The following is a 24,379-nucleotide window of genomic DNA, read 5'->3' as shown; positions in this document are numbered from 1 at the left end:
ACAATTGATTTAAATTTAAAAAAAATCGGATTTTTATCCACCCTGACCTTAGCAGGTCTTGCTGCCGCTGGCTGGGTGCCAACTGGTGACTTGCAGTTTTGCCATAACAGGACGTGCAACTTCTTGTATCAAAAGGCTCCGTCTGCCCCACCCAGTTCATAGTGCTGCTGCAGGTGCTACTTAGAGCTTTTGCTGCGCTGTACATGCTGATATTGGGACAGGCGGCAAGATTTCATGAGTGACTGAACCTCAAGCGCTTTGGCTAAACCACTTTTTTTCTGCCCGGTAATGGTGGCTCCATAAACCCAGACCCCCTCTAGGAAATCTGCAAGTGGGTATCCCTACTCCAGCCCCCAGTGGGTGACACTGAATGAACTACAGGTTTATTGGTGTAAGCGGAGTCTGAAGGAACTGTCCCCCTGACATCTAGTGGTGAGCTGTGCAAAAAGACTTCAGCAGCTGATCTTGTTTGCATAGACACACCCACCCTGCCTAGGTGCTCAGCATGATGTAACCCTTCTGCCAGGTGGCGCCAGCAGCAACAAGGGCCGGGTTCAGTATCTAGGGGTTCCTTTTCACCAATACAACACAAACCTGGTTTGAGCCCCCACCCAGTGACCTGGGCCAATTACACACCACCACCAGGGCACCTCTAAGAGCCAATACTTCCCCTCTCGCAAGCACAGAGTCTGAGTGTAGCAAAAACTTTTAATAAAAGGAGGGAAGTAACTCAGCATTCATTTGGGAAAACACCGCAACTAGGGTTCATAAACACAAACCATGAGCAAAAGCCCCACCCCCAAGTAAGTTAGGCAGTGTCCTTCTCCCCTCAGGGTCTTAAGTCCAGCAACCCAAAAGTCCCTTTAACGTGCCCATCCCTTCTCTGCACCCCACCCACTCACAGTTGCTGTCTTTGGCCAGTGCAGCCCCAGACTTCAGAGGTTCATCCGCAGAGTTCACCGCCCACCCTGTGTGGGTAAAGAGGCACCTTACACACTGCACTGCTCGGGCACTCGCTCGTCGCCCCAGCGGCCGATTGCCACGCCTCTGGGGGCTCTGCTCTAGCCTTCTCTGCCAGCCGCCCTAAATTGTAGGCTACCTCTCTAAAAATGCCTGCAGGCCAGGGGTTGTCAGTTGCCTCTCTTCCTCCCTACCCCTGCACTGGCTACCTTTCGCAGGAGCTGATACCCCTCAGGAATTTGGGCCGGCACCTATTCCCCCCTCCTTCATTCCACTGACCCTCAGGGACCCCATGTCAAACATGGTGCCTCAAGGCCTGCCCACGGCCGCTGCGCACAGCACCGCCTGCCCCTCGCCTTGTTCCTCCCGCTAGTGGTCCAAATCTTATCCCCTTATTGCCACATGCTGCACTGAGTAATTCTCTGCAAAGTGCAGCTGTGCCCATCTCCTCCCACCCCGTGTGCCCTGGGGCAGGGCTCGCCCCTTCATGCCAATGCAACACGGGGGCAGAAGGAGAGATGCAGGGACCAGGGACGGTGCTACCATTAAGGCAAACTAGGCGGTTGCTTAGGGCGCCAAGATTTGGGGGTGCCAAAAAGCGGTGCCCCCAATTTCCCCGCCACGGCAGCTCCCCACCCTCTGGCCCGGGGAGCCGTGCGGCAGCTCCCCACCCCAGCTCACCTCTGCTCCGCCTCCTCCCCAGCACACCGCCCAGCTCTAATTCTCCTCCCAGGCTTGCGGTGTCAAACAGCTGATTGGCGCCAGAAGCCTGGGAGGGGAGGAGAATGAGAGCAGGGGCGGCTGCTCGGGGAGGAGGCGGAGCAGAGGTGAGCTGGGGTGGGGAGCTGCCGGGGGTGGGGGGGTGCCTCAGGGCAGAGGGCCGGGAGCTGCCACGGGGGGGGGGGGGGGGGCGCCTCAGGGCAGAGGGGCGGGAGCTGCCGCAGGGCTGGGGGGTGGGCAAGGTGGAAGTTTCGCCTAGGGCGCAAAACTTCCTTGCACCGGCCCTGGCAGGGATTGCTGTGACAATTTGGGTACAGCCCCAGGGATGTGGGGCTCAGGGTGGGCGGTGGCCCCGAGCTCCAGATCAGGGTGGGGGGCAGAGAGCGGGCTGGGGGCGGGGTCTTAGGGGCTGTGACTGAGTCACGCTTCGCCCCCCCGATCTGCCTCCCAGCCCCTGGGTCACAGCCGCCCCAGGCTGCAGCAAGAGGAGCGCGGCCCCTTTAAGGGAGGGACGGGGCGGGGCGTATCATGCAGCGCGGGGCGCCGTGACGTGAAAGGGGCGGAACCGGAAGTGGGGCCCGCCGCTGAGCTGGAGGGGGTGGGGCGGAGCATACGGTGGCCGTGAGGCGCGATCAGGTGAACGTCTGGGTGGGCGCGTCCGTTCTGGGGGGAGGGGAAAAGAACGGGAGCGGGGACTGGGGCGAGGGGTGGGTGGGAATGGGGAGCAGGGGGTATATGGTATGAGCGGGGGGCGGGGCATATGCGGTATGAGCGGGGGGGTGGGAATGGGGGTGGGGGTTTATGGTATGGGGGGTGGGAATGGAGGCAGGGGATATGCAGTGGGGGTGGGGGATATACGGCACGAGTGGGGTGGGTGGGAATGGGGAGCAGGGGGTATATGGTATGAGCGGGGGGTTGGGAGCAGGGATATATGGTAGGAGCAGGGGTGAGAATGGGGATGGAGGTTTATGGTATGGGGGGTGGGAATGGGAGCAGGGGATATGTGGTAGGAACGGGGACGGGGGATATACGGCACGAGGGGTGGGTGGGTGGGAATGGGGAGCAGGGGGTATATGGTATGAGCGGGGGGTTGGGAGCAGGGATATATGGTAGGAGCAGGGGTGAGAATGGGGATGGAGGTTTATGGTATGGGGGGTGGGAATGGGAGCAGGGGATATGTGGTAGGAACGGGGACGGGGGATATACGGCACGAGGGGTGGGTGGGTGGGAATGGGGAGCAGGGGGTATATGGTACGAGCGGGGGGTTGGGGGCGGGGATATACGGTAGGAGCAGGGGTGAGAACAGGGGTGGGGCATATGCCGTACGAGTGGGGGTGGGTGGGAATGGGGGTTGGGGGTATGTGGGGGTGGGAATGGGGGCATGGGATATATGACATGAGCAGGGAGTATAGGAATAGGGGCATGGGATATACAGTATGAGTTGTGGGGGCAGGGATAAAGGGTAAATATCTAGTCATTGGGGGTGGGGGGCAGCAGCATTATCTCAGCAGGCAGGAAAGTCACTTGCTCCTTATTCTCTTCATGCCCACTCCAGGATGCCCGTTTATGAGACGGGAGAGTTATGAGCTCGAAAGGCAAGAAGCGGGTGGTTCTGCCGACCCGGCCTGAACCACCCAGCGTGGAACAGATCCTCGAGGACATCAGGAGCACCCAGCCGTCCGATCCCATGTTTGTCCTTCTAGCAGAGTCCAGTAAAGGTAGGAGAATGCATCCCAGCCCTTTGCTCCAGGAATCTCCATGACCCGTTCTGTATGAAATCTACCAGACGATGGGAGCCTGTCTCTGTCCACTCCAATCCTACCTATGTTATAAAATCTCCATCAGCGAGCATTGCACAAATTAGCCCAGAAAGCTGCCATTTTACCAGTTTGTTGGCTTGGGTGACATGAATTGCTGGGTCTCAGTCCTGTTCTTGGAGGACACCTCTTTATAGCCCAAAATCCACAGCTGTGATTGGTGCTCTTGTTGACAATTTTTTCAGGGAAGTCATAGACCTCATGGGGCCTGGAGACTGACCTTCCCTTTCACCTGTACAGGTATCCTCCCCTGTTCGTAAGTAAGGCGCGTTGGTCAGAGCATGGTAGGGAAACATCCCCTGCCGCTACCTGGGCTGTGCCAGTTTTGAGGCTATAAACGGACCTGAAGGTGTACCTGATCCAAAATGTAACTTAGCTTTACATGAAGAGACTACTACCCCTTTTACATTCATGTTATTCTCTGTCTTTTCCTCCCGCATTTCCCCATCCCAGACTTGCCAGCCCCTAGGAAGAAGGAGGAGTCTGAAGTGAAGAGCGAGCGCCTGTACCAGCAGAGTCATTCTTACGTAGAGATGAACCAGCGGCTGCAGAAGGCCTGCAGTCTGCTGAAGGCGAAGTGCGAAGAGCTGAAGCAGGCGGGCGCGACTTTGGAACAGAATATCGTGGAAATTAAGGAAAAGGCCTTGTGAGGTTGTCTGGCCTCTCTGCAATGCCGAGAGATTGGGAGCAGAGACAAAAAGCTGGCCCAGGAGGGTTTGCTCTCGACAGTAACAAGCCCCACCTCCTAGTCCTGATGCACTTCTCAATGTGCGTTAGACTTTCACAGACGTCCCCAGTGTGGCTTCTTGTTTCTGTATCCAAATCATAGGGCCAGAAAGCCACCCAGCCAGGTAACCCCGGGGTGTGCTTTGATTTAATGGAAGATCTGGCATTGCTGCATCTTGCCTGGAATCTCCAAGAACCCGCCACGCCTCATGAATGCAGCTTCCCAAGAATCGCCCCTCATGCTCATTGGAAACGCTAGGGGGTATGTGAGGGGGGCGTTTCATCTTTAAAGCTAAAAATGCTACAGGATTTGCCTCCGTAACCCCTTCCCAGTGGACAGCCCTGATCTCGTTGCTCATGTTCGGACGGGACTCTTGGACCAGGCGTTTCGTTGAGCCATTAGGAGAACCTGATGCCAATTTCCAAATGGCAAGCTTGAACCTGACCTGGCTGGGGTAAGCGAGGGCTCCGGGCAGCCGCTGGCTTTTCCTAAGCTGTGTGTCACCGTCTCAGGTGCCCATGGTGACTGTTGGCATGACGTCCCCCTCGCCCTCCAGGTTTACCTACGACTTCTCCATCTGGTACTGCCTCCGTGACGACGATATTGCTTCCTGCATCTCCATGATGCTGAAAAAGCAAGGCCTCCAGGGTTATGCCGAACACCAGGACCAAGTGGCAGGGACGTCTGTTCTCATGACGGCCACCGAGGTCATCCAAGCTAGCAGGGTCGCTATCGTCATCTTGTCGGCCAGCTCGCTGGACGACCCCTGGTGTCAGCGCGTCGTGGAGTGGAATCTGCATCATGTGATAGAGCAGGAGGGGACGAAGATGATCCCGGTTTACGTGGATGTGGAGAAAGAGCAGGTGCCTCTGGTTTTAAGGCATCTTAACGAACTCGACTACAGAAACAAATTCTTCGAGCGGAGGCTGCTGGAGAGCTTGAAAAGCAGCATGCCTCCAGCTGGCAGAGCGAGCACTGTGCGCCCCTCCAAAGCGACCAGCGCCAAAAGCAGAGTCAGCCGATAGCAACGGGGACTTAGCATGGAGAAACTGAGCCCCGTGGACTTGGCTTTGGTTGATTCCTGCCAGGGGGGACGTGGCGTGTCTTGCCCTGTTCATTTGGCATCCGGGGTTTGCCGTGGGCCTCGTGGTGGTGTTGGCAGTGAACGATCTGCTTGGCTTTGCGCCTAGACTCGACCGTGAGAAGGCTTAGAAAATAAAGTTGTTGCTGGTGGAAGTTTGCTATTAAAATGCAGTGGGAATCTATATGGAATGTGAGCCGCTGCTCGTAAATCTCATTATTTAATAAGCTCTTATTAAAATCCATTCCTCAGAAACCTGAACGGCCGAGTCTTTGTTACGAGAGAGGCTGGGTAGGGATAAGATCAGGTCCTGCTGGGAGCCAATAATGAGCTTTATTCTCAGCTCTGACCCTGGCACCCCCCTAACCCCACCCAACTTTTCATTGGCCGTGTCTGCCCTGGGTAACTAACTGGTCGTCTCCCAATGCTTTGCTACGTTGATGCAGCTCACACCAGGCCCCTGGGAGCCCTGTCTGCACTAGCCGTTCCCAGTGTGGATAGCAACAGATGGCGATGTCCCTAAAACTGCTGCTGTAAAATAGGCTTGTGCCTCAATTTCTTTCCATCTGTGAAATGGGCGTAACAATGCTCGCCTGTTTTGAAGGGGAGGGGGAGTTGTGAGCACTAGTTAGTTTGTGATTTCATTGGAAGTCATAATGACCCCAGCCCTTAATTAGTGCTTTTCAGCACCAGAGCTCAAAGCGCTTTACAAAGGAGGTCAATCTCATTATCCCCATCTTGTAGATGCGGAAACTGAGGCACAGGGAGGGGGCGTGACTTGCCCGAGGACACAACTAGCATGCTAGTGGAAGAGCTGGGAATAGAATTTAGGTCTCTGGAGACCCATCCCCTTGTTCTGTCCACTAGCTAAGTACCGTGGACCTAAAAACCCAGAGAAAAGCCTGAGCCCCTTCCTTCAGCTCTCTGCTAGCACCTGGGCGTTGGCTCCACCCCAATTTGCTCATTGGGATGTTGTGCTCCCTGCAGTTAAGACTCTTCAGTGAGCATTGGGTGGTTAAGACCTTGGTTTTACATCTCAGAAAGAGAGCAGCAGAGCTCCGGGAGAGGAATTGTTTTATTACATGCCACAAGCACCAACAGAGCTTGTTGCATGGGCTGGGCGCCGGGGAGGCGGTCAAAGGGGCATGCTGCAGTTGATCACATAAATGGTTGCGAAAATGAAGGTAGCGGCATATCTCTATCGTGACAAGGTCCAGGGCTGTGCAGTGGCTGGCGCATGGGTGTGACAAGGTGACGGGGGTTGGGCGATCGGATTCTACGCTACAAACCTAGCTGGATCGGGAGAATGGTTCCAGATTTGTAATCTAGTCAGGCCCCAGCACCTGTTTCAGCAGCTGTTTGTGCCTAAAGATGTGCTCCTGGTCGAAGAGTGCAATAGAGAGGGAGTTAAAAGCGGCTGGAAACTGCAAGGAAGGAGTTTACATCTCTTACTTCTGTCAGGGCGTGTGGGCTGGGGGATTCGGCTATGTGGTGCGGGGGGGTGTTGAGGGGTAGAATGTCACAGAGGTGTCGGAATCTGGCCCCAAAGTGTTCAGGAAACATGTAATGGATTAGGTTTGTTTTTTACACTCTCGCTCTTGACCACTGAGTTCCTGTTTTTATGGCGGTAGCGAGGTGAGCACATGCTGTGTAGCAGCTCCTCTCCTCTCCTCTCAAACCTCACACCTCCGCCTCCCGAGAGCCCCTTCTCCCCCTGCCGCAGAGGAGATGCGAGTGCGCTCAGGGAAGGAGCGGGGTATATAACTACGAGCGGAAATGCCCCCCGGCAGAAGCGGTGGGGCGACGACGTCTGCAGACGGCTCAGCGTGGCGGCAGCATGAAGGCAGATGGGAAATTGCCTTTCCTGGTGCTGCTGTTCCTCCCCATTGGGAAGGCTGGTGAGTGGGTGATCGCGTGGTGCCGGGGAGTGGCAGGATGGTCCGGTGGATAGGAGCACGGGGCTGGGAATCCGGAGGGCTGGATTCTAGTCCTGACTCTGCCCCTAATTTGAGTGGGCTCAGCTGAGCCACTTCTCTCTCTCTGCCTCAATTCCCCCCAGGCCTCTGGCTGTGATGGGTCAATAGACTGATGGTTTAATGTGGCTGGGGGAGGAATCCGGGGCTCCTGATTCATACTCCGATGCCCTGGCCTGCTGGACTGGAGCTGGCTACCTCCAGGCTTCAGGGCTTCTACACCCACGGGCATAGTTGGAGCACCTGGAACATGGCTCGGTTCCAGCCTGGTAGTGCTGGGATTCGAACACACCTCCCTTTCCAGGGTTTGGCGTGAGAATTGTCCCCTGCATCTGCCTTGCTCCCCATCCCCGTGCATTGGGGCACGTTGTGCTGTTTCTTTACAGCAGGCCAGCTCCAGTCTTCGATCATTGGAGGATGCGAAGCATTGCCTCACTCCAGGCCCTACATGGTGTCTATCCACAAAGGAAACATTCCCATCTGTGGGGGAGTCCTAGTCCACGCGCGCTGGGTGCTGACGGCTGCGCACTGCTATTCCGACCCGTGAGTACAGAACCCACCCCTGGCTGATGGGTTCCCACAGATTAGGGTCAGAGGAGCAGGGGTTGCTCTGCTGTTGCAGGGGCAAATAGTGAAACCTGGATTTAAGAAATGCCAAAGGAAAAGCCTTGATGCCAGCCCAGGGAGGAAAAGGGCCTTTATTTACTGAACACCTGTAGGAATCTCACCAACCAGTAGAGCAGCAAACTAGGACCCCTGAAGGTCATTCAGCTAGGCAGGCGTGCCGGGTCAGGGTTGGTCATGAGGTGCAAATGGGGGGATTGAATGCAATTGGGTTCTTTCTCCAGTTCCTCCGTGGCTTTGGGTGAGCCACATTTTTCAAAGGGGACCTCTGATTTGGGGTCTGTTGGCCTGATTTTCAGAGGCAGCTGAGAGCTCCAGCTCCCCTGATGCCCACTGGAGTTGTGGGCACTCAGCCTCTCTCAGAAGAATCTGGCCCAAAGGTGCGTCGCGGGCTGGGCACCCCAAAACCAAAGCACCCCAAATCAGAGGCTTTTTTTTTTTTAAAGTGGCCTGAATGGCCCTGACCCTCAAAGGTATTTGGACACCTAACTTCCAATGGAAATTAGACACCTAAATACTTTTGACGACTCTGGGCCAACGTGCCTCCCTCTGCATTCCCAGATGATACTTGCTTGGCTCATGGGAGGCGTCCCCATCTGCCCTCAGCACACCAGGGGCATGCCAGGAGGATCAGTGGTGGGGCCAGCGTCACTGGGGTCATGAGTCAAGAGCTGGGGGAACATGCTCCACCAGAAAGCCGACTTGCTTCTCTGACTGCAGGCTTAGATTTGTGCCTCCCCGATGGGGTGTTGCCATTGGGATAGCCGGGTGGCCGCAGGGAGGGTGCTAACGCTACAGAGGCTTTCTTTTTGTGTCTCAGCAGTAAGGATCTCAGGGTGCTGGTGGGTCTCCATTGGCAGCCCAGGGGAAATGCTGGAGTGCAGGTCTTCACTGTCGCGGAGTTAGTCCCGCATCCTTCCTTCAACCGCATGACTTTAGAAAATGACATTATGCTGCTCAAGGTATGTGGGCTTGCTAGGGAGCCATGGGCACCAGTTATTCTGGCTTCTGCTACAGGGGGCCCGTCCTACGAGACAGCAGCGTCTGACCATGTGGCTAGGGCAGTGGAGTGGGTTCAAATCCTGGCTCTTCCTGTTGTGTGGTCTTGGGCAGATCGTGTTGCCTCTGCCTGCCTTAGTTTCCCCCATCTGTAAAATGGAGGTAGTAATAGTCCCTAGCTCTTATCATCCGTGGATCTCAAAGCACTTTACAAAGGAGAGCAGAGTTGTCATCCTCCTTTTACAAATGGGGAAACTGAGGCACACCGAGGGAAAAGTGACTTGCCCGAGGTCACCCTGCGGGTCAGTGGCAGAGGCAGGACTAGAACACAGCTGTCCTGAGTCCCAGCCAGTGCTCTAGCCACTAGCCCACACTGCTAACGATATCAATATTTCCTTTGTGGATGGAAAGCGCTGGGTTAGGACCCTTTGAGGCAAGCCGGGGCATTCAGCACTGCGTAGGATTTACTCCTTCCTCTGTTCCTCCATCTCAGGGTAGGGGGAAGGTTGAGTGGGGTGAAGCGGAGATGGACGGTGCGGTGGGGGGGGGGAATGTCTCTCTGGAGGCCTCTCCTGCAGCGGCTAGAAAGGTGAGATTCAGAAGTGACAAACTGCCTAACCCTTACAGGAAATCTTTAACACTAGCAGCGCTCTCTAGCCAGCCTCGAGTCATTCTCGGCTCACACCCTCGCCTCCGAGGTGCTGGAAGGTGTGCAGCCTGGCCTTGCTTTCGCTGACGGGCAAAGTGTTTCCCGGAGTCTGGCCTCTTTAACAGAGCGAAGGAGGCTTCCCTTTGTCCCTCAGCTGCTTCCCAACTGCTCGGAAGTCTCATTCCTCCCACCCCTTCCCGCCATCCCTCGGCTTCTGGGCCTGCACAGTTTCCTCTAGGGCTGGATTTGGGGCTTGGCAGCCTGGGGGGGGGTGGGGGGAGGGGAGGTACTTCACTTTTTCCTAGGTTCTGGGTTGCTCTAGGTGGGGCTGGTGCAGTCTTTTGTGGGCGTTGGAGCAATCGCCGAGGCACCTGCTCTGCCCCCCCCCCACACCAGCGTCCCCCAAGGGGGGCCGTACACGCTGCCCCTGTTTGGGGGAATTCTCCCAGGAGCCCTGTAGCACAAAGGGGTGTTAGGAGAGGCTGGAGCCAGGCCTCTGGCTGTTGGAGACAGGCCAGGCTTGGCTAGTGGGGGTTGGTCTCCGTGTGTTTCTCAAACCTCCTCGGGTTGTGGACTCCCCCACTTAAGACAGACCATCTCCCCAGCCTAGGTCGCTATAGAACTTGGTAGTGCAAAGAGTCCCATCTGGGCTCTTCGTATCAATGGCACAAAGCGAACCCGGGACAGGGCCGCAGCCTACAGGAGAAGCTGGAGGCATCTCCACTGAGATGGAAGCAGCTCGGGGGGACCACAGTGGTGCTAGGGGTGGGAATCTTCCTGCAGCCTGGCGGAGTCTCCCCAAGGCCTGACCTTGGCTTTCGCTCCTGCCTGCAGCTGGACAGGAAGGTGGTTTGGAACAAGGAGACAAGGCTTCTCCCCCTGTCCAAGAAGAATGCGGCCCCGGGGACGCTGTGCAGCGTGGCTGGCTGGGGGAGGTTCAGAGAGGGAAGCAAGTATTCCCCTGTCCTGCGCGAACTCAACGTCAAGGTGATGGACATCAGGATGTGCAACAACAGCCGGTACTGGGATGGCGAGGTCACCAGCACCATGATGTGCTTCGAAGGGGTCGAGAAGGGCTCTGCCCCCTGCCAGGTGATGGCTAAACAGCAACGCTGGTCTAGAACGGGCTGATGGGGGAGAGTCCCCAGCTGGCTGTGTGCAAGGGGGACGGCCTCGTTGCCAGGCCCGCGTGCTTAGCTGCCTGTTCTCGAGCATGCCTGGAGATGGCAGGATCCTACAGGGGTGCCCCAGACCTAGCTAAGATACTGAAGAATCCCGGGGAACATGGCAGACACTGACAGGCACAAGCACCGACTTGCTGATTTCCCTAGGGGTGCTCGCTCCCTGCTCTGCCCCAGGGCCCGCCCTCAATCCACCCCTTCCCCCAAAGCCCCACCCTTGCCCCTCCCCCAAGTATGCCTGGCTCTTGCTCCACCTCTTCCTGCTCCCCATCCCCCCCAGTGTCTGCTGCTGATCAGCAGCGGGTGGGAGGCACTGGGTGGGGAGGGGGAGGAGCTGATCAGCAGGGCCCGCCCCGGGGTGCTGAGCACCCCCTGTTTTTTTCCATGGGCGCTCCAGCCCCGGAGCACCCATGGAGTCGGCACCTTTGCTGACAGGGATGCCAGAGGGTTTGGCCACATGTTCTCCCTGGGAATCGTGTCCCATTATCCATCCCCGAGGCTTTGTCCCTTTTTGGCAGGCGAGGATAAGTGAGGTGCAGGGAGCTGCTGGCCAGGGACTCCCCACTCCTTTGAAGGCCTTGGTGGCGGGCTTGGCAGAGAGGCCAAAGACTGAATGGGCCATGGAGATTTGTCCCTCGGTCAGGGCCGAGCTCCGCTGGGGCATGTGTGTGGGACGCTTGCCCTACTCTGCACCCGCTCTGTGGAGAGAGGTCTCCAGGGCTGTCAGTCAAGCCCCTTTAACCAGCACAGGATTTGGCCCAAGCTGTTGGTTAGCTCCAGTCCTAGGACAACCCTCATGCCTGCCCCGTGCAATGTGACCCACTGCCTCTCTCCTCCCTGTTGCTTGGCGTCACTGCCTCTGTGCCCTTCCACGCTCCTGACCCTCATCCCAATGCTGCGCGGGGTCCTCCCAGGCTAACAGGCTGTGTACTCTGTGCTGTTGCAGGGTGATTCCGGGGGCCCTGTGGTATGTGGCAAGAAAGCGGAGGTAGCCGGCGTGATCTCCTTCACGGACAAAAGGAGATGTGTCAACGTGTTCAAACCGCCCGTCGCGACGGCTGTCTTTAAATACAAGACGTGGATCAAAAAATACCTACGCTAGAGCTGAGCCCTGTAACTGCAGCATCGTCTGTAAGCTTGCCTGTCTGTCTCCTCTGCCCTGTATTGACCCCTTGTGGCTTCCCTGTGCTGCCAGGTTAGAGATCAGCTCACTCACCCAGCCGCATGTGCCTCATCCATCCGTCTGGGCACTGCTGGTGCAACTCCACCCCCCCCCGTGCCTACCTGTTCTCTTACAGAGACTTCAGCTCTGTCCTCCTCTCTCTCGAGCCTGGCATGCAAACTGTCCGCCTGCGTCACGCTTCCGGCTGCTGATTTGAAGTAAAAGTGAAACCTCATCTGGTCCTAGGTGGTGTGTGTGTGTGTGTGTCTGTGTCTTGGGGGTATCACACTGTGGCTGGCCTGGCTCCAGCTGACACCACAGCAGTGTCTTGTAACTAAGCTAAAGTCTTGGCCAGACCAACGCGGTGTTGGAAATTGGAACTGGGGTAAGGGACAGCTGGGTGGTGAGTAGCTTCCCTGCCCTGAGAGGCACTTGCTGCCTCCTGTAGCGATGACAGAGAGGCAGGAGCCTCTAAACATTTCCCCACATCACCTCCCTGGGTGGGGCGCGGTGCATCTACGCTACCTGGGGAAGCCCAGCTACCCCTCGAGATATGCTACACAACCACTGTGTACTGTACGTGGGACACGAGCTAGGTTCAAAGCTGAGGTTTTCCCAGCTCTGTGTATGGTCTCTCTGGCCAGAGTATCTGAGAGCCTGACCGCAGCCAGGGTGTGAAGGGTTGGCATTATCCCTGTTTTATGACTGGGGAAACTGAGGCACAGAGGGGGTGTGTGTGTGTGTCCGTGTTAACTTTGAGAATTAAACCCAGATTTTCAAGCCCGTGCCTTAACCCTAAGCCCACCCTTCCTCTGGTGAGCAGGACACTGTGCCTGTGAATCACCAATTCCTCAAGCCAGCAGGGGAACCAACCACCTCTGGTTATTAAATGAAAACCCCTCCCCAGCCCCTGCCGGCTCTCTCCTCCCCCCTCCACTCCAACCACCATTTCCAACTGGCCACGCAGTCCTTATTAGCAGGGTGGAAAATAAAGAGAACCGCTTCCTATTTACATAGCTTTAATTTTAATACTGTCCAGTGCCCCAGTAAAATAACATCCTTAGTACATACAGACAGCAGGTGAGGGAAGAAACCAGTAGCAAAGAACAGGACGGCTCAACACCCAGCGCATTGCTCGACAGAAGAGGATGGAAGCCGGGGATAACAGTTAGGGGATGCTAGGTTAACAGAAAGCACAGCTCGGGGGGAAGTTGTGTTTTAAAGTTAAACAAATGGTTACTGCAAAAATGGTGAGGTAATGCAGGTGTCCCCTGTTACTACAGGTGTGTTGTACCCTGAATTAATTACAGCATTCGGACTGGATGGTGTGTGTGGCTCCTGAGGGAGGGAGGGTTCAGGCTCTTTCTTTCCCTGGGGGAGGAGAGATGAGACCTTTGCTTGTTTAACCCCATGGCTGCAGCCCCGGGGCTGGCTGGGAATTTGCCACCCTACCAAGGCTGAACCTACGCCTGGAGCTGACTCCCGCAGCTCTGAGTTTGCCACAACGAAGGCCTTCCCCGCCAAGGTTGTGTGAGTGGTGATGTCCCAGAGAGCGAGGTGCTGGGGGCCCCACACAGCAGGATGGAAAGGGGGGGTTGCCCCCATGTTACAGCACAACCCTTTGGGGAGTGATGCAGGGGCCATGCAGCTGCCATCCCTGCAGGGGAGCCAGCATCTCTGCAAGGGGATCAAGGCTGTTGAGTGCCACAGCTGGGGTTGGTGTGGGCACGTTGGGTCCAGCAGCTGCTGTTTGAGACCTTGGACCAGCCCATGTTTGGAAGGGGCGAGACAGGCAGCTGGAGGGTAGGAAAGTTCAAGCCACGACACGGGTGCTGAGGCTGGAAACCCCACCTGCCCCAGCCCCCTTCCCTTGAGATCAAGGAGCACAAGCCCCCTCTGGAGCTAAAGTCCTGCCTCTAGCCCGTGCAGCAATTGGACCCTAGGGTGGATTGCAACACGGTGCCTCACTGCTACAACCAGAAACTCTCCTAGCTGCAACCGCTAGGGGCCTGTCCAGCCTGTGCCAAGGACGGGCCTGAGGGGCTGCCCCTGTCAGCTGCATGCCAGGCCCCACAACGGTAAGGTGCCCCAGCAGCCCCATTTTGCCCCCCGCTTCATTTTTGTAATAAGAGTTGCAACGCATGTGACTCAAGCCCCTTCCAAAGCGAATTAACCCACCGCTCCCCAGGGAGAGGGAAGCGGGAGCGTTAGCTCGTCTACCGCTAGTGAGGCAGGCAGGGGGCAAAGCAAGTGGCCTTGTTCGGGGCAAGAAGCAGGCCCCACTTTGCTCTTTTTGGCACCTGGGGCGTCACTCAAAACCATGCAAAGCCAAGGGGGAAACTGCTGCGGTTCCAACTTTGTGGCATTTCACACCCAGGGTGCATGGGTGGAAATCACCACAGCAGGCCCAAGCCAGCCAACCCCAAACCCGAGGTGGTTTTCGCTGTGTAGCTTTGCAGAGCAGGGCCTGGCTGACAAGGCTAGCAGGCTGGACTCACGCTGGGGAGCTGGCTAGAGGGGGCCAGGACCCCCCACCCCTACACTTCCCCTGCTCACACACTGAGTGCGGACAACATAAAGAGCACAGCACCAGGCCTCAGACAGAGGCCAGGCCTCCGCTTTCAGCATTGCTTCAAAACGCCCAGCGAAAGGAGGAAAAAAACATGTAAGGGAACGTCCTGCTGCAGGATGTATTTAGCAGCTGCTGGGGGGGAAGGGGTACAGGCTGGCCCTCCTGAACCCTCCTGGTCTCACATAGCCCATCCAATGGCTGTTGGGGGGGGAGGGGAAGGCTGTGCCTTGGTGGATTTAGTCCAGTTCTTAGTGGACCCATCTCCACCCCATAAAAACCATCTGTGGCACTGATGGGGGGTGGATTTAGTCCAGTTCTTAGTGGACCCATCTCCACCCCATAAAAAACATCCGTGGCACTGATGGGGGGGGCCTATCTGCCAGGCTGCCAGTCCACCCCAGGCACAAGGGCGATGCCCAACCACTGCCCTGCTCTGTGCTCGACCGGAGCCTTTCAGCTGCAGGGCTGTCCTTTCGCCAAGCCTAGCGTCACTCAAAAATATGACACGTCTATATTTTGAACGGCCTACAAGGCTCTGCCTAGCTCCTGAAAGCAACGTCAGGGGCTTAGTAGAGTGGCTGGGGAAGGGTTTTTCCATGAAAAAAATCAAAAGAAACAATATTTTGCAGCCCTTATGGGTGACACGTTGTCCATGTTCAGTCACGTGTTTCTGTTTTGAGAGGTTTTGAATCGAAAACTGGAATTTTGTTGGGGGAGGGGGTTTCTGTTGAAAAACTGGAAATGTTGGCACCTTGAGGACTTAAAATGTCGGGGCCAAGGGCCTTTCATGCAGCTCCAAAGTGGGGCCGTTAGATGCACATGTCCCCTTTGTGAATGCCAGCCGCTCAGTCCAGACTACAAATGTGGTGGCGCTGTTGAACTTGCCCCACTTCCAAAGTGAATAAGAGCGTCCACACATGGAAGTCTTCCTGAATAGCTGTTCCTGAGTTGCTCCAGGTTTAGAGAAGCCCTTGTGCTCCTAAGCCACTGAGATACTTTTGAAAATGCCCCCCCCCCCCCCCCCCCGCAGTGTTTAGTATTTTCAGTGAGTACCTTGTATGACTCTCACTCTCCATTGGAGCTGGTACGTATATGACCCCCCCCCCCCATTACCATATCACCTGGGCAACTTACCACGTTTAATCCTCATAACCTCCCTGGGAGGCAGGGCTATGTCCTTATTTTACAGATGGGGAAGTGAGGCACAAGGAGGGCCACGGTCACCCAGGGAGCCTGTGACAGAACAAGTCCTTGATGCCAGCCGTCCACAGTCCTAAGCTACAGCCACTCTGCCACCCTTTCCACCTAAGGCTGCAACAGCTCTGCTCTGTCCTTGTTCCGCCCTGCACTCTCCTAACCCACTGTCCCCTTCCTGCCCATCATCTCCTGTTTCTACAGCGTGTCTTAGGGCACCCGGCCCATTGGGGAGGGGGGAAGCACTGGGGATGCTACTGTATTACAGATATTAAATAGCCATCTTTATCTTTCATTCAAAAGGGTCCCAAAGCATTTTGCACAGCACAGACTGAATAGGGGCCCCTGGGAAGTCAGTGACAAAACTTACATAGGCTTCAATGAGACCAGCATTTTGCCCCATACAACAGCACCTTTATATGCAAGTATCTTCATCTGCCACTGAAATAAAGCCACCTCTGGGGCTGAACGTGGTGGCTCCTTTCAACAGCACACAGCAACGCTGCCAGCTGTGGAAATCAAGTATGCCCTTGAAATCAAGAACGCTTGGATAATTCTAGGGAGGTGGACTGGAATAGCCCACCTGGGAATCGAGCCATGACCTGGTAAGAACACCTGCCTCTGTCATAAAGCCCCTGCACGTTGTCATCGCTACTGCGAAGGGAGCTGGGCGGCCTGCAAACGTCTATTCCTTTGGAACCTACCCTACAATTCTCATTCAGCAGATTTAAATACAAAATCTGGCATTCTGATTAATTCAGAACACTTGACAGAGAGCGGGCACTGGCCAAACGGACACCCTCAGAACGCATCTTTTAAAATACCACTTCGCCCCCCGCCCCTACAACTGGCCCTCCTGAGCCTAGGAAGCCACGTCGGCAGTTCCCCTCCGAGCTTTGCAAGATTAATCAAAGCCAAATCTGACCATGCTGGACAAAACCTGTAACAACAAAGCCCAAACATGTGGTAGGCAACCCCCTCTGCTTCTGATCAGGCAAGGCCCTGAAACAAACAAGGAGTCCCAAGTCCCAGAGTACCTATAAAGCACAGTATCTTTGGGAGCAGGAGGGAGGATGGAGAGAGAGAGAGACGTGCCTCTTTCTCTCTGCCTCCTGTTTCCCGTTTGCAAATCAGGAAGTCACTCCCCTGCCACTGACCTCAATGGTGCGATGCTGGTGTCAAACCACGAGAATCAGGACCATATTTTTAAGGAGAGATTTCCACTCCATGCCTATGGAATTAGGCACCCAATGAGCAACTCTGCCTCAGAGGCCAAGATCAAGGGGCACTGGTACGGACCTCGCTCCTTTCCTCACATCCCACCGAGCCTGCGACTCCCATCCCTTGTCTGGGAGGTGTTGGAGAGCAAACTGGACTAACTACCAAAGGGAGGCCCTGAAGCTCATTAGACATCGCCTCTGGCCCCACCTTTAGCGCAAAGCCTGCATAGTGGGGCTGAGTTTATAAAGAGGATGAACGGCATAAAGCAGCCTCTGCCGCCCAGACCCGTCCCCTCACCCGCTGAAAAAACAAAAATGGCCTTTCCTCACCCCAGCTCCTTGGCGTTCCCCCATGTGCCGTGAGAAGTGTTTCCATAACAACCCTCCTCCCTTGGCGATAATAAGGTGCTGTTCTGCTCCCCCCAGACACTGGGTGACACCCAACGCAAACACAATCCCAGCAAGTTAGTCATTAGCAGATTAACCAGTCACCATAATTACAGGCCTCGTGCTGCGCAAATGGCTGGTTCCGTAACGGGGAGGTTCTGCCCTTCTTCTGTTCCCCATTGTGGAATCCTCCCCAGATCCCCTCACCCCACCCCTCTCCCGCTCTGCTTTTGGTCCATGGGTGGGTTTCTGAAGGTGTTTCTATAAATTAGCTGAGATTATTTGGATACATAGATATTAGTGCCGACATGTGAGACAAAGCATGCAGCTGAGACCTAAGATTAAGGCTTTTGCTTGAAGCATTCTTGGTGGTTGGGTTTGTTTTTTTAACTAGAAAGAGCAGCAATCCCAGTTCCCTTTGAAATCTCGACCTCCTGAGAAAACTTAGAGAGACCCCAGTGAATCAACGACCGCTGTTGGTTGTCCTCAGATCGAAAATCCCAAGTGTGCTTCAATGAAAGCGTGGAGAAAATGGGCCTACAGCCCCTCCTGGCATTGGACTGTCTAGGGGGGAAGTTGGCTGATTGCTGCTTCAAAGTTCTTCAACAACGGTGAACTGTGAGGCCATCAAGACATCCCATAGGCTTCACTGCAAAAGTCCATCCCTTCATGCAGGACACCTGTGGCCATCTAGACTCCACGGATAAAAATCCCTCTCCTTAAACTAGAGTGTATGGTGATCAGACATCGCAGAGAAGACACTGGCACAGCCATCAGCAGAACACAGATGTCGGGGGATAGGGGTGGGCAGTTACCTGGTTCTTTCCCAGTGCCCGACGGTAAAACGTCCAAAGCTCCATTAAACAAAAAAGAAAGGGCGGAGAGAGTAAAGGAATAAATACTTGCTTTTCTCCAGGTGTTTCATGTGTGTCTCAATCAAAATTGTCACAACCCTCCTGGCCAACAGTTACATCAACGCAAAAGTTCCTCCTTGGTTTGTTAAGCTCGAGAAAACAAAAACGCTGCTGCTTCTGTCTCTTTATGAACAAGAGTTTTGTCCTTAGGGCGGTGCAGTAGGGAGAGTGCCCGGGGCTTTGTTCGTTTCTTAATACACTATCACCAAAGTTGAGGTGTTCTTTGCATTTGCAATAGCGGCTTAAGCTGGCATTTTTTCAAGCGATTTGTTGTTGATCATGGGTGCTACCATGGGGCTGGGAACGTAGTTGAAGGGAGTCACCCGGGCGGATCTACTGGGAGAGCTGTGCCTGCTGGAGGGGAAGCTCCCAACAGAGCCAGTCGGCCCTTCGTGGCCGAAGGAGATGGGCACAGTGCCCTTGATCGAAGTCAGGCACTCTGTCTCGCTCTTGGGCATCTCTCGGGTCTCCAGCGTTGGAGAGGTGCTGGAGTTGGTCTTGGTGGTGGGGTAGTCCTCAGTTTGCACCACAGCATCACTGGTTTTCCTCTGGATGGGGATCTGAGCTTTGGGGGTCTCCTCCTCCAGGGTGCTGACCAGAGGCAGGGCTGAGGAAGGCAGGGTGCTTTTGAGGATGTGTGGGATGTCTTCATCTCGGATCCTTCTCCAAGTACCCTTCATCATCGCCATCTGCTGCTTGTCCTGCTGCCCCGGGTTCCCCACTGCAGGATTCGGGGTCAGCTTGGAGGCCTCTTGGCTCTTCCTTCTCCTGGCTGACGACTCGGAGCAAGAGGACAGGACGGAGGAGGGGCTGCTGGTCCTCTTGATGATGCTGATGTTGGGGGAGGAGGAATACCTCTTGAAGGGCTCGGGCGAGGGGGTGTTGGTCTTCACAGGCAGCCGGGAAGGGCTCTCAGAGCTGGTCCTCCGAGGAGGCCTCTCGCTGGGAGAAGTTTTGTTGTTGGCCGGGGTCCTTGAGATGACTGGCCTCTGGCTGGTCACCACCGGCTTGGTCACCTTGAGTTCTTCGCACCTGGAGGAACACAGGAACACAGCTGGGAGGCCTGGCCTGCTCCTCTTGGGGGAAGCGCTCTGAGACAGTGAGGACATGGACTCGCAGGAGGAGAGCTCAGAGCGGTGCCTCATGATGAGGCTAGAGGACTCCTTGATGAAGGTGAGCTGCCTCAGGAAGCCGGACCGGTCCGACTCGCTGCCGCTGGACCTGGCCGAGGACATCCGCACCAAATTGAGCCGGGCAGTCGGTAGGATGCCCTTCCCATGGCCTTTCAACTTAGGGCTGCCCACGTGCTCTTCCAGCACCGGCATGGAGCTCCTGGCTGGCAGCATCTTCTTGTTTGGCTTCTGCATGAAGGGGATGCGGACGGGGGATTTCTGGGTCTTGTGCTGCTTGGTGGCTGGGGATTTCTGGGGGGGCGCTTTGGGGGCGGAGCCTGTTGGGGAGCTCCTGCCCACCTTCACCCCCTGAGACGGCAGCTGCTTGTTGGGCTGGGAGGGCGACGTTAACTTCTTCTGGGTGGGCTGGGAGGGGGTGGAGGTCCTAGAGGAGCCCGAGGAGGGGGGCTTGGTGATCCTGGCAGGAGGGGTGGCGCTCCTCTTGGGCAAGGTGAGGTCGGCCATCTCCGAGGCCTTCCCCAGCCTGTGAAGACTTCGTGACCTCTGCTGGCTCAGGGTGAGGTTTTGGATGGTGGCTTCGGGCTTAGTTGTGGCTGTTTTCTGTGGGGTGGACCTGGGGCTCGGGGAGTCCTTCACTGCACTGGGCACGTAGATCACTGTCCTGCCTCGGAAGACCACTGGCAAGTTCGACATTGGCTTCTGCCGGCTTACATTTTTCTCCGCCCTGGCATTTCTGCCCCCGGCGTCCATCACTTTCTTGCTCTCCTGAAAGACCATCGCATGGTCTCTCTTCTCCACCTCACGGCCTACCCCACTCCTAGCCCGCTTCTTATCCTTCCTGTCCAGGGACAGCTGCAGGGTGGGGCCGACAGACAGCCCTGACACGAAGGAGAGGATGGAGTCAGACTCCGAGGAAGGCTCCCTGGAGAGGGATGCTGCGGCCTGATGCAGCCACGTGACGATGGAGTTGGCACCTTCTTGGATGGCCTTCCACTCGACGCTGTCCAGGTCCGAGCCTTTGTCCGACACCATCTCGTCCGCTGGGTTGTGCCTTGGCTCCGGCTTCCGTTCCTTGCCAGCGGCGCTCTTGGGGTTGGCACCTTTTAGCTTCTGCTTGTGCTCGGCGTTCCTGCGCCGAGCGGAGTGCCGCCTCCTCCTGGGCAAGGCGGAGCCGATGCACTTCTGCAGCAGGTCGTCGTCCGAGGTGAAGCTCAGGGAGCTGGGGGAGCTGTCCCTCTCTCTGGCTAAGGCCCTAGAGGCTGCGCTCTCTTGCATCCGGCTAAGGGTCAGCTGCCTGTTGGCCTTGTACAGGGTTGTCCGCTCCTCGTGGTCACAGAGGTCGATGTCACTCAGGGAGCTCATGGAGGAGCTGAGGGAATAGCAGGGTGGCGTCTCGTCCACGATGAGGTTGTTGTGGAGTTTGGCGGCCATCTTGGTTTTGGCCTGCAGCAGCTGCCTGGAGCTTTGCTCCGGCTCCTTCTTAGGGGCGGTGCCGCTCCAGCGTTCCTTCTTCTGAGCCTGGGCAGGGCTGGCCTTCCTCTTAGGCGAGTCTCTCCGCACCTCCAGCAGGTCGTCGGAGTCGTTCTCATAGAAGCAGTAGACGGCCTCCTCGGTCGGCGTGGTGTGGCACAGGGACTGAAAGGCCATACCCCCAGGAGCACTGTCCTCACAGGGAGCACCCTTCCTGAGGGGGACACCCTCCGGGTGGACCCCCACCCTGCCAAAGTCCAGCTCCAGGTTGGGTCCATTCTTCAGGGGAGGTAGCCCTCTCTTCACCTCAGCTGCTTGGCCCCTGCCTGTCTGGACAGGGCTGCCATGTCTCGACCCGCCCTTCTGCTGGTAGGCTGTACTCATCTTGGTGGGCGTCGAGGAGTTGGAAGCTGCTTTCCTGCCTGGCGCGGGACTCAAGCTCCCTTGCTCACGGTGTGCTTCCATATTGCGCCCCACCGGTGGCCCCGCCACTTCCTTCCTCTCCAGCCTCTTCCCGGGGCCGCGCTTGTGGTCAACCTCCTCCTTCAGCGGGTACTGGAGGGTCTCGTCGCTCAGGGAAGCGGCGCTGGAGAAGTTGATGGGAGTGCCTTCTGCGGAGTCGGTGAAGGAGTCGTCATCCTTGAAGAGGTCCCGGGCGGCAGGTCGCAGGTGTTTGGGGACGCCCCGGTGCGAATGGGTGGGCACCAGCATGTAGACCGGCATGTGCAGAGCCTTTTTGGTCTGAGGATTCAAGACCTGGCTGGGCAAGCTGGAGACAAGGGAGGTCTTGACCTTCCTGAAGCGTGAAGGCATGGCCGAGTTGATGCATTCCTTCAGGATCTCGATATCATCGTCTGAGTTGAGCTCTGGATGCTCCAGCTTCCTCTTGCCCTCCCCGAATCTCTCTTCCCGCCTGTCCTCCTGCTTCTCGTGTGCCACGAAATTCAGGCTGTTCCTCTCGGGGAAAGGCGGCATAAGCTTCAACTCCACGTCCTTCTGGATGTAGTGCTCGTGAAGGGGCAGGGCACTTAGGCTGGAGGCGCAGGAGAAGTTCTCGTTGGGTTTCTCCACCGTGAAGTAGATCATGGAGTCCAGGTCTTGGGGCAGCTGGAAACGCTCCTTGAAATCCGTGATCTCCATGAACTTCTTGACGTTGTTTTCCCACTGGATGTTGAACTGGCTGGTCTCCTTCTCCGGCTGGGATCCCAGTTCGAACAGGGGCGTCTTGCTGCGGCTTGGGGGCATGGTCTGACCGGGGCTGTCCGGCAGCTCACTCGGGCTGATGGTGCCACTGATCATCTCACTGCAGGGGTCGCTCTGGATGGAGCTGGCAATGGATGGGCTTTCAAAGCTGCCCAGGGAGCTGACCGAGCTACACCGACTCATCACCAGAGGAGTCTCCTGAATGTAGTTCTCCGAGGAGCTGGACGGGGTCAGGTCCTCGTGCCGGGATGGGGACGATTCCCTCAGGAAGATCTTGTCGCGCTTCTGGAAGGGGATGGCGATGGGTTGGGAGATCCCTCCTGGCGTGGCTGGGCCCAGATCCGCCGCCTTCATCTTCTCCTGTCTCCCATCGCAGGCCTCGGCTTGCTCCACGTCACCTTCGGCCTCGGCGCCCTCCTCCACCTCGATGATCTCCAGGGAGGAGTCGCTGTCCGCCTCGTTCTCGCTGTGACTCTGCCCGTCCAGCACGTTGTCAGCGGAGGAGAGGGAAGAGAGGGAGCTGCACCGGGAGAAACAAATGGGGGTGTCCTCCACCGCGTACTTCTGGACTGACTCCTGCTCCACCGGGGCTGGCGTGTGGGCAGTCAGCTTCTCTGGGATTTTGCTCAAGTTCTCGGCCGTCTGGAGAAGCCCCGTGGGGAGCCAGGCTTGCTTCCGGCCTGGGAGAATTGGGTGGTAACTAGCACTCGAGAGCCCCACGGCGCCAGGGGCCGGGCTGCTCTTGGCCAGGTTCTCCAGCAGGGGGACATGCTGGTAAGAAGGGGAGAGTTTGATGGTGTGGACCTGAGGGTCGGGAGAAAGCTCATTACCCGGCTCCTTCTTCCACTCAGGCTCCTTCTCAGGGGCGTTGGGGCTGGGGAACGTCACCGCTTTCTTAGCCCTGTCATGCATGTCTCTCGGATCCAGTTTCTCCGGCTCGCCAGACTCTTTGACCTTGACCCCCGGCTGCTCCATCCTCTCAGGCCTGTGGACGAGGATGTTCTTCAGATCCAGCCTGCTGGGCCGCTTCTGGTATCTCTGCAGCTCCTCCTTGTAATCTAGGAAGGAGGCCCTGGTGCAGGGCTTCATGTGATCCTTGGTGCAATAGCCGTCACTGGTGCTGCCGCTGTTCAGGCTGTCGTTGGACAAGCTGGTGTAAGCCTTCTTCAGCCTCAGCAGGGTGTGGGCCCGGCTCAGGTTCTCCCGCTTCACGAAGCTGCTGGCATCCGAGAGGCGGCACGGGGAGCAGGACTGGGCCCGGGCCTCATGGACCTCATCAGAGCCGTACTGCCAGTCAAGGCAGTGGTCCTCCGAGCTCAGGCTGAAGCTGTCGTCCGAGGAGGTGTGGAGGGTGGAGATGTCCTCCACCAGCTTGTCGATCTTGGCCACCGTGGTGGAGATCTTGTTGGCCAGCTTCTCGGCCGCCAGCGACACCTCATCCTCGGGCAACGGCAGCTTCTTGGGCTCGGCCGGCTTGCTGCTCTCGTCCTTCTCAGGCTCCGGGCCCCTCCGCTGGGCGATGGCCCTGGGCAAGGCCTGGCCCTGGAGGAAGGAGGAGTTGAGGAACATGGAGAGGATGGAGGCATTCCCGGTCTCCGCCCCCGCCGAGACGTTGGGCACCTCGTCGTCGTCGAAGCAGCCGGAGTCGGAGGCGTAGTCCTTCGCCAGGCTGTCCATGTGCCTCAGGGGCTTCTTGAGGCTCTGCTTCTCCATGGTGTCGAAGGCCTCCGCCAGGTGCTTCGCATCCAGCTCGGCCTCCAGCGCCTTCTGCTTCCTCACGTAGAGCGAGGGCATGCAGGAGCCCGGGGAGATGACGGCGGTGTCCTTGTACTTGAGGGGTCGGTTGGTGAGCAGGTTCCGGAGGGCGGCGGCGCTGCCCATGGCGATCATCTTGTGCTTGGAGTGGATGAGGTTGCGCAGCATGCTGACGGCCCCCAGGTCCCACAGCAGCTCCTGGTCTTTGGGGCTCCGGGCGGAGAGGTTCCAGAGGGTCCCGCAGGCGTTGCTGACGATGGTGAGGCTGTGGGATTTGAGGTGCTGCAGCAGGGTCTGCAGGCAGTTGTGGTCCCGGAGCACTTGCCTGCAGGACAGGGATCGACCCTCCATTAGAATCACCCCGCTTTGAACATCAGAGAGTTAATGAACAACAACCCCACTTTGCCTCCTCGGCTGCCCCCATCAGAGCATCTCAAAGTGTCTCGAAATCCTCCCGTTGATCCACCCTTGCAGCAGCCCCATTCTACAGGGGACAGCTGAGGCATAAAGGGGGGAAATGAGTCACCAACAGAGCAACCCAGGAGTCCTGAATCCCAGCTCCCCCCACAACCCACTGGACCCCATTCCCCTCCCAGAGCTGGGAACAGAACCCAGGAGTCCTGAATCCCAGCTCCCCC

The 24,379-nt window shown here is 57.0% G+C and overlaps 3 protein-coding genes across 6 annotated transcripts in view; 2 read left to right on the top strand and 1 right to left on the bottom strand.

The window, feature by feature from the left end:
- Positions 1-1,680: 1,680 nt before the first annotated feature.
- On the top strand, positions 1,681-5,560 carry C25H19orf25 (chromosome 25 C19orf25 homolog). Of its 2 annotated transcripts, none has more exons than XM_065578173.1 (3): positions 1,681-1,787; positions 3,236-3,398; positions 3,951-5,560. In XM_065578173.1, the coding sequence occupies exons 2-3, from the start codon at positions 3,263-3,265 to the stop codon at positions 4,145-4,147; spliced, it is 333 nt and encodes a 110-aa protein (XP_065434245.1). In that variant the 5' UTR covers positions 1,681-1,787; positions 3,236-3,262; the 3' UTR covers positions 4,148-5,560. The 2 variants fall into 2 exon arrangements, with proteins under 2 accessions (XP_065434245.1, XP_065434244.1); XM_065578172.1 differs by lacking the exon at positions 1,681-1,787 and adding an exon at positions 2,185-2,316.
- Positions 5,561-7,003: 1,443 nt separating this feature from the next.
- Positions 7,004-12,138, top strand: LOC101942041 (granzyme M-like). 2 transcript variants are annotated; one of them, XM_065578170.1, is made up of 5 exons: positions 7,004-7,203; positions 7,668-7,821; positions 8,726-8,864; positions 10,385-10,642; positions 11,678-12,138. In XM_065578170.1, the coding sequence occupies exons 1-5, from the start codon at positions 7,143-7,145 to the stop codon at positions 11,831-11,833; spliced, it is 768 nt and encodes a 255-aa protein (XP_065434242.1). In that variant the 5' UTR covers positions 7,004-7,142; the 3' UTR covers positions 11,834-12,138. The 2 variants fall into 2 exon arrangements, with proteins under 2 accessions (XP_065434242.1, XP_065434241.1); XM_065578169.1 differs by having other exon boundaries at positions 7,665-7,821.
- A 6,206-nt stretch (positions 12,139-18,344) lies between these two features.
- Positions 18,345-24,379, bottom strand: part of APC2 (APC regulator of WNT signaling pathway 2) — a 44,848-nt gene continuing 38,813 nt past the window's right edge. For both annotated transcript variants that reach the window (XM_065578160.1, XM_065578161.1), the window contains exon 15: positions 18,345-24,066. In XM_065578160.1, the coding sequence (XP_065434232.1) occupies positions 18,423-24,066 (5,644 nt within the window). In that variant the 3' untranslated portion in view covers positions 18,345-18,422. The remainder of the gene's footprint in view (positions 24,067-24,379) is intronic.

This window comes from Chrysemys picta, chromosome 25, assembly GCF_011386835.1.
Source record: "Chrysemys picta bellii isolate R12L10 chromosome 25, ASM1138683v2, whole genome shotgun sequence".
Taxonomy (NCBI): Eukaryota; Metazoa; Chordata; order Testudines; family Emydidae; genus Chrysemys; species Chrysemys picta.
The sequence above is the reverse complement of the archived record's forward strand: the minus strand, read 5'-3'. Positions and strand labels throughout refer to the sequence as shown.

Excerpts from the sequence above, each read along its gene's own strand:
- C25H19orf25 (XM_065578173.1), top strand. The coding sequence starts at position 3,263 with ATGAGCTCGAAAGGCAAGAAGCGGGTGGTTCTGCCGACCCGGCCTGAA. Across the intron at positions 3,399-3,950 it reads TCTAGCAGAGTCCAGTAAAG|ACTTGCCAGCCCCTAGGAAG; the intron begins GTAGGAGAATGC and ends TCCCCATCCCAG.
- LOC101942041 (XM_065578169.1), top strand. The coding sequence starts at position 7,143 with ATGAAGGCAGATGGGAAATTGCCTTTCCTGGTGCTGCTGTTCCTCCCC. Across the intron at positions 7,822-8,725 it reads GCGCACTGCTATTCCGACCC|TAAGGATCTCAGGGTGCTGG; the intron begins GTGAGTACAGAA and ends GTGTCTCAGCAG. Across the intron at positions 10,643-11,677 it reads AGGGCTCTGCCCCCTGCCAG|GGTGATTCCGGGGGCCCTGT; the intron begins GTGATGGCTAAA and ends GTGCTGTTGCAG.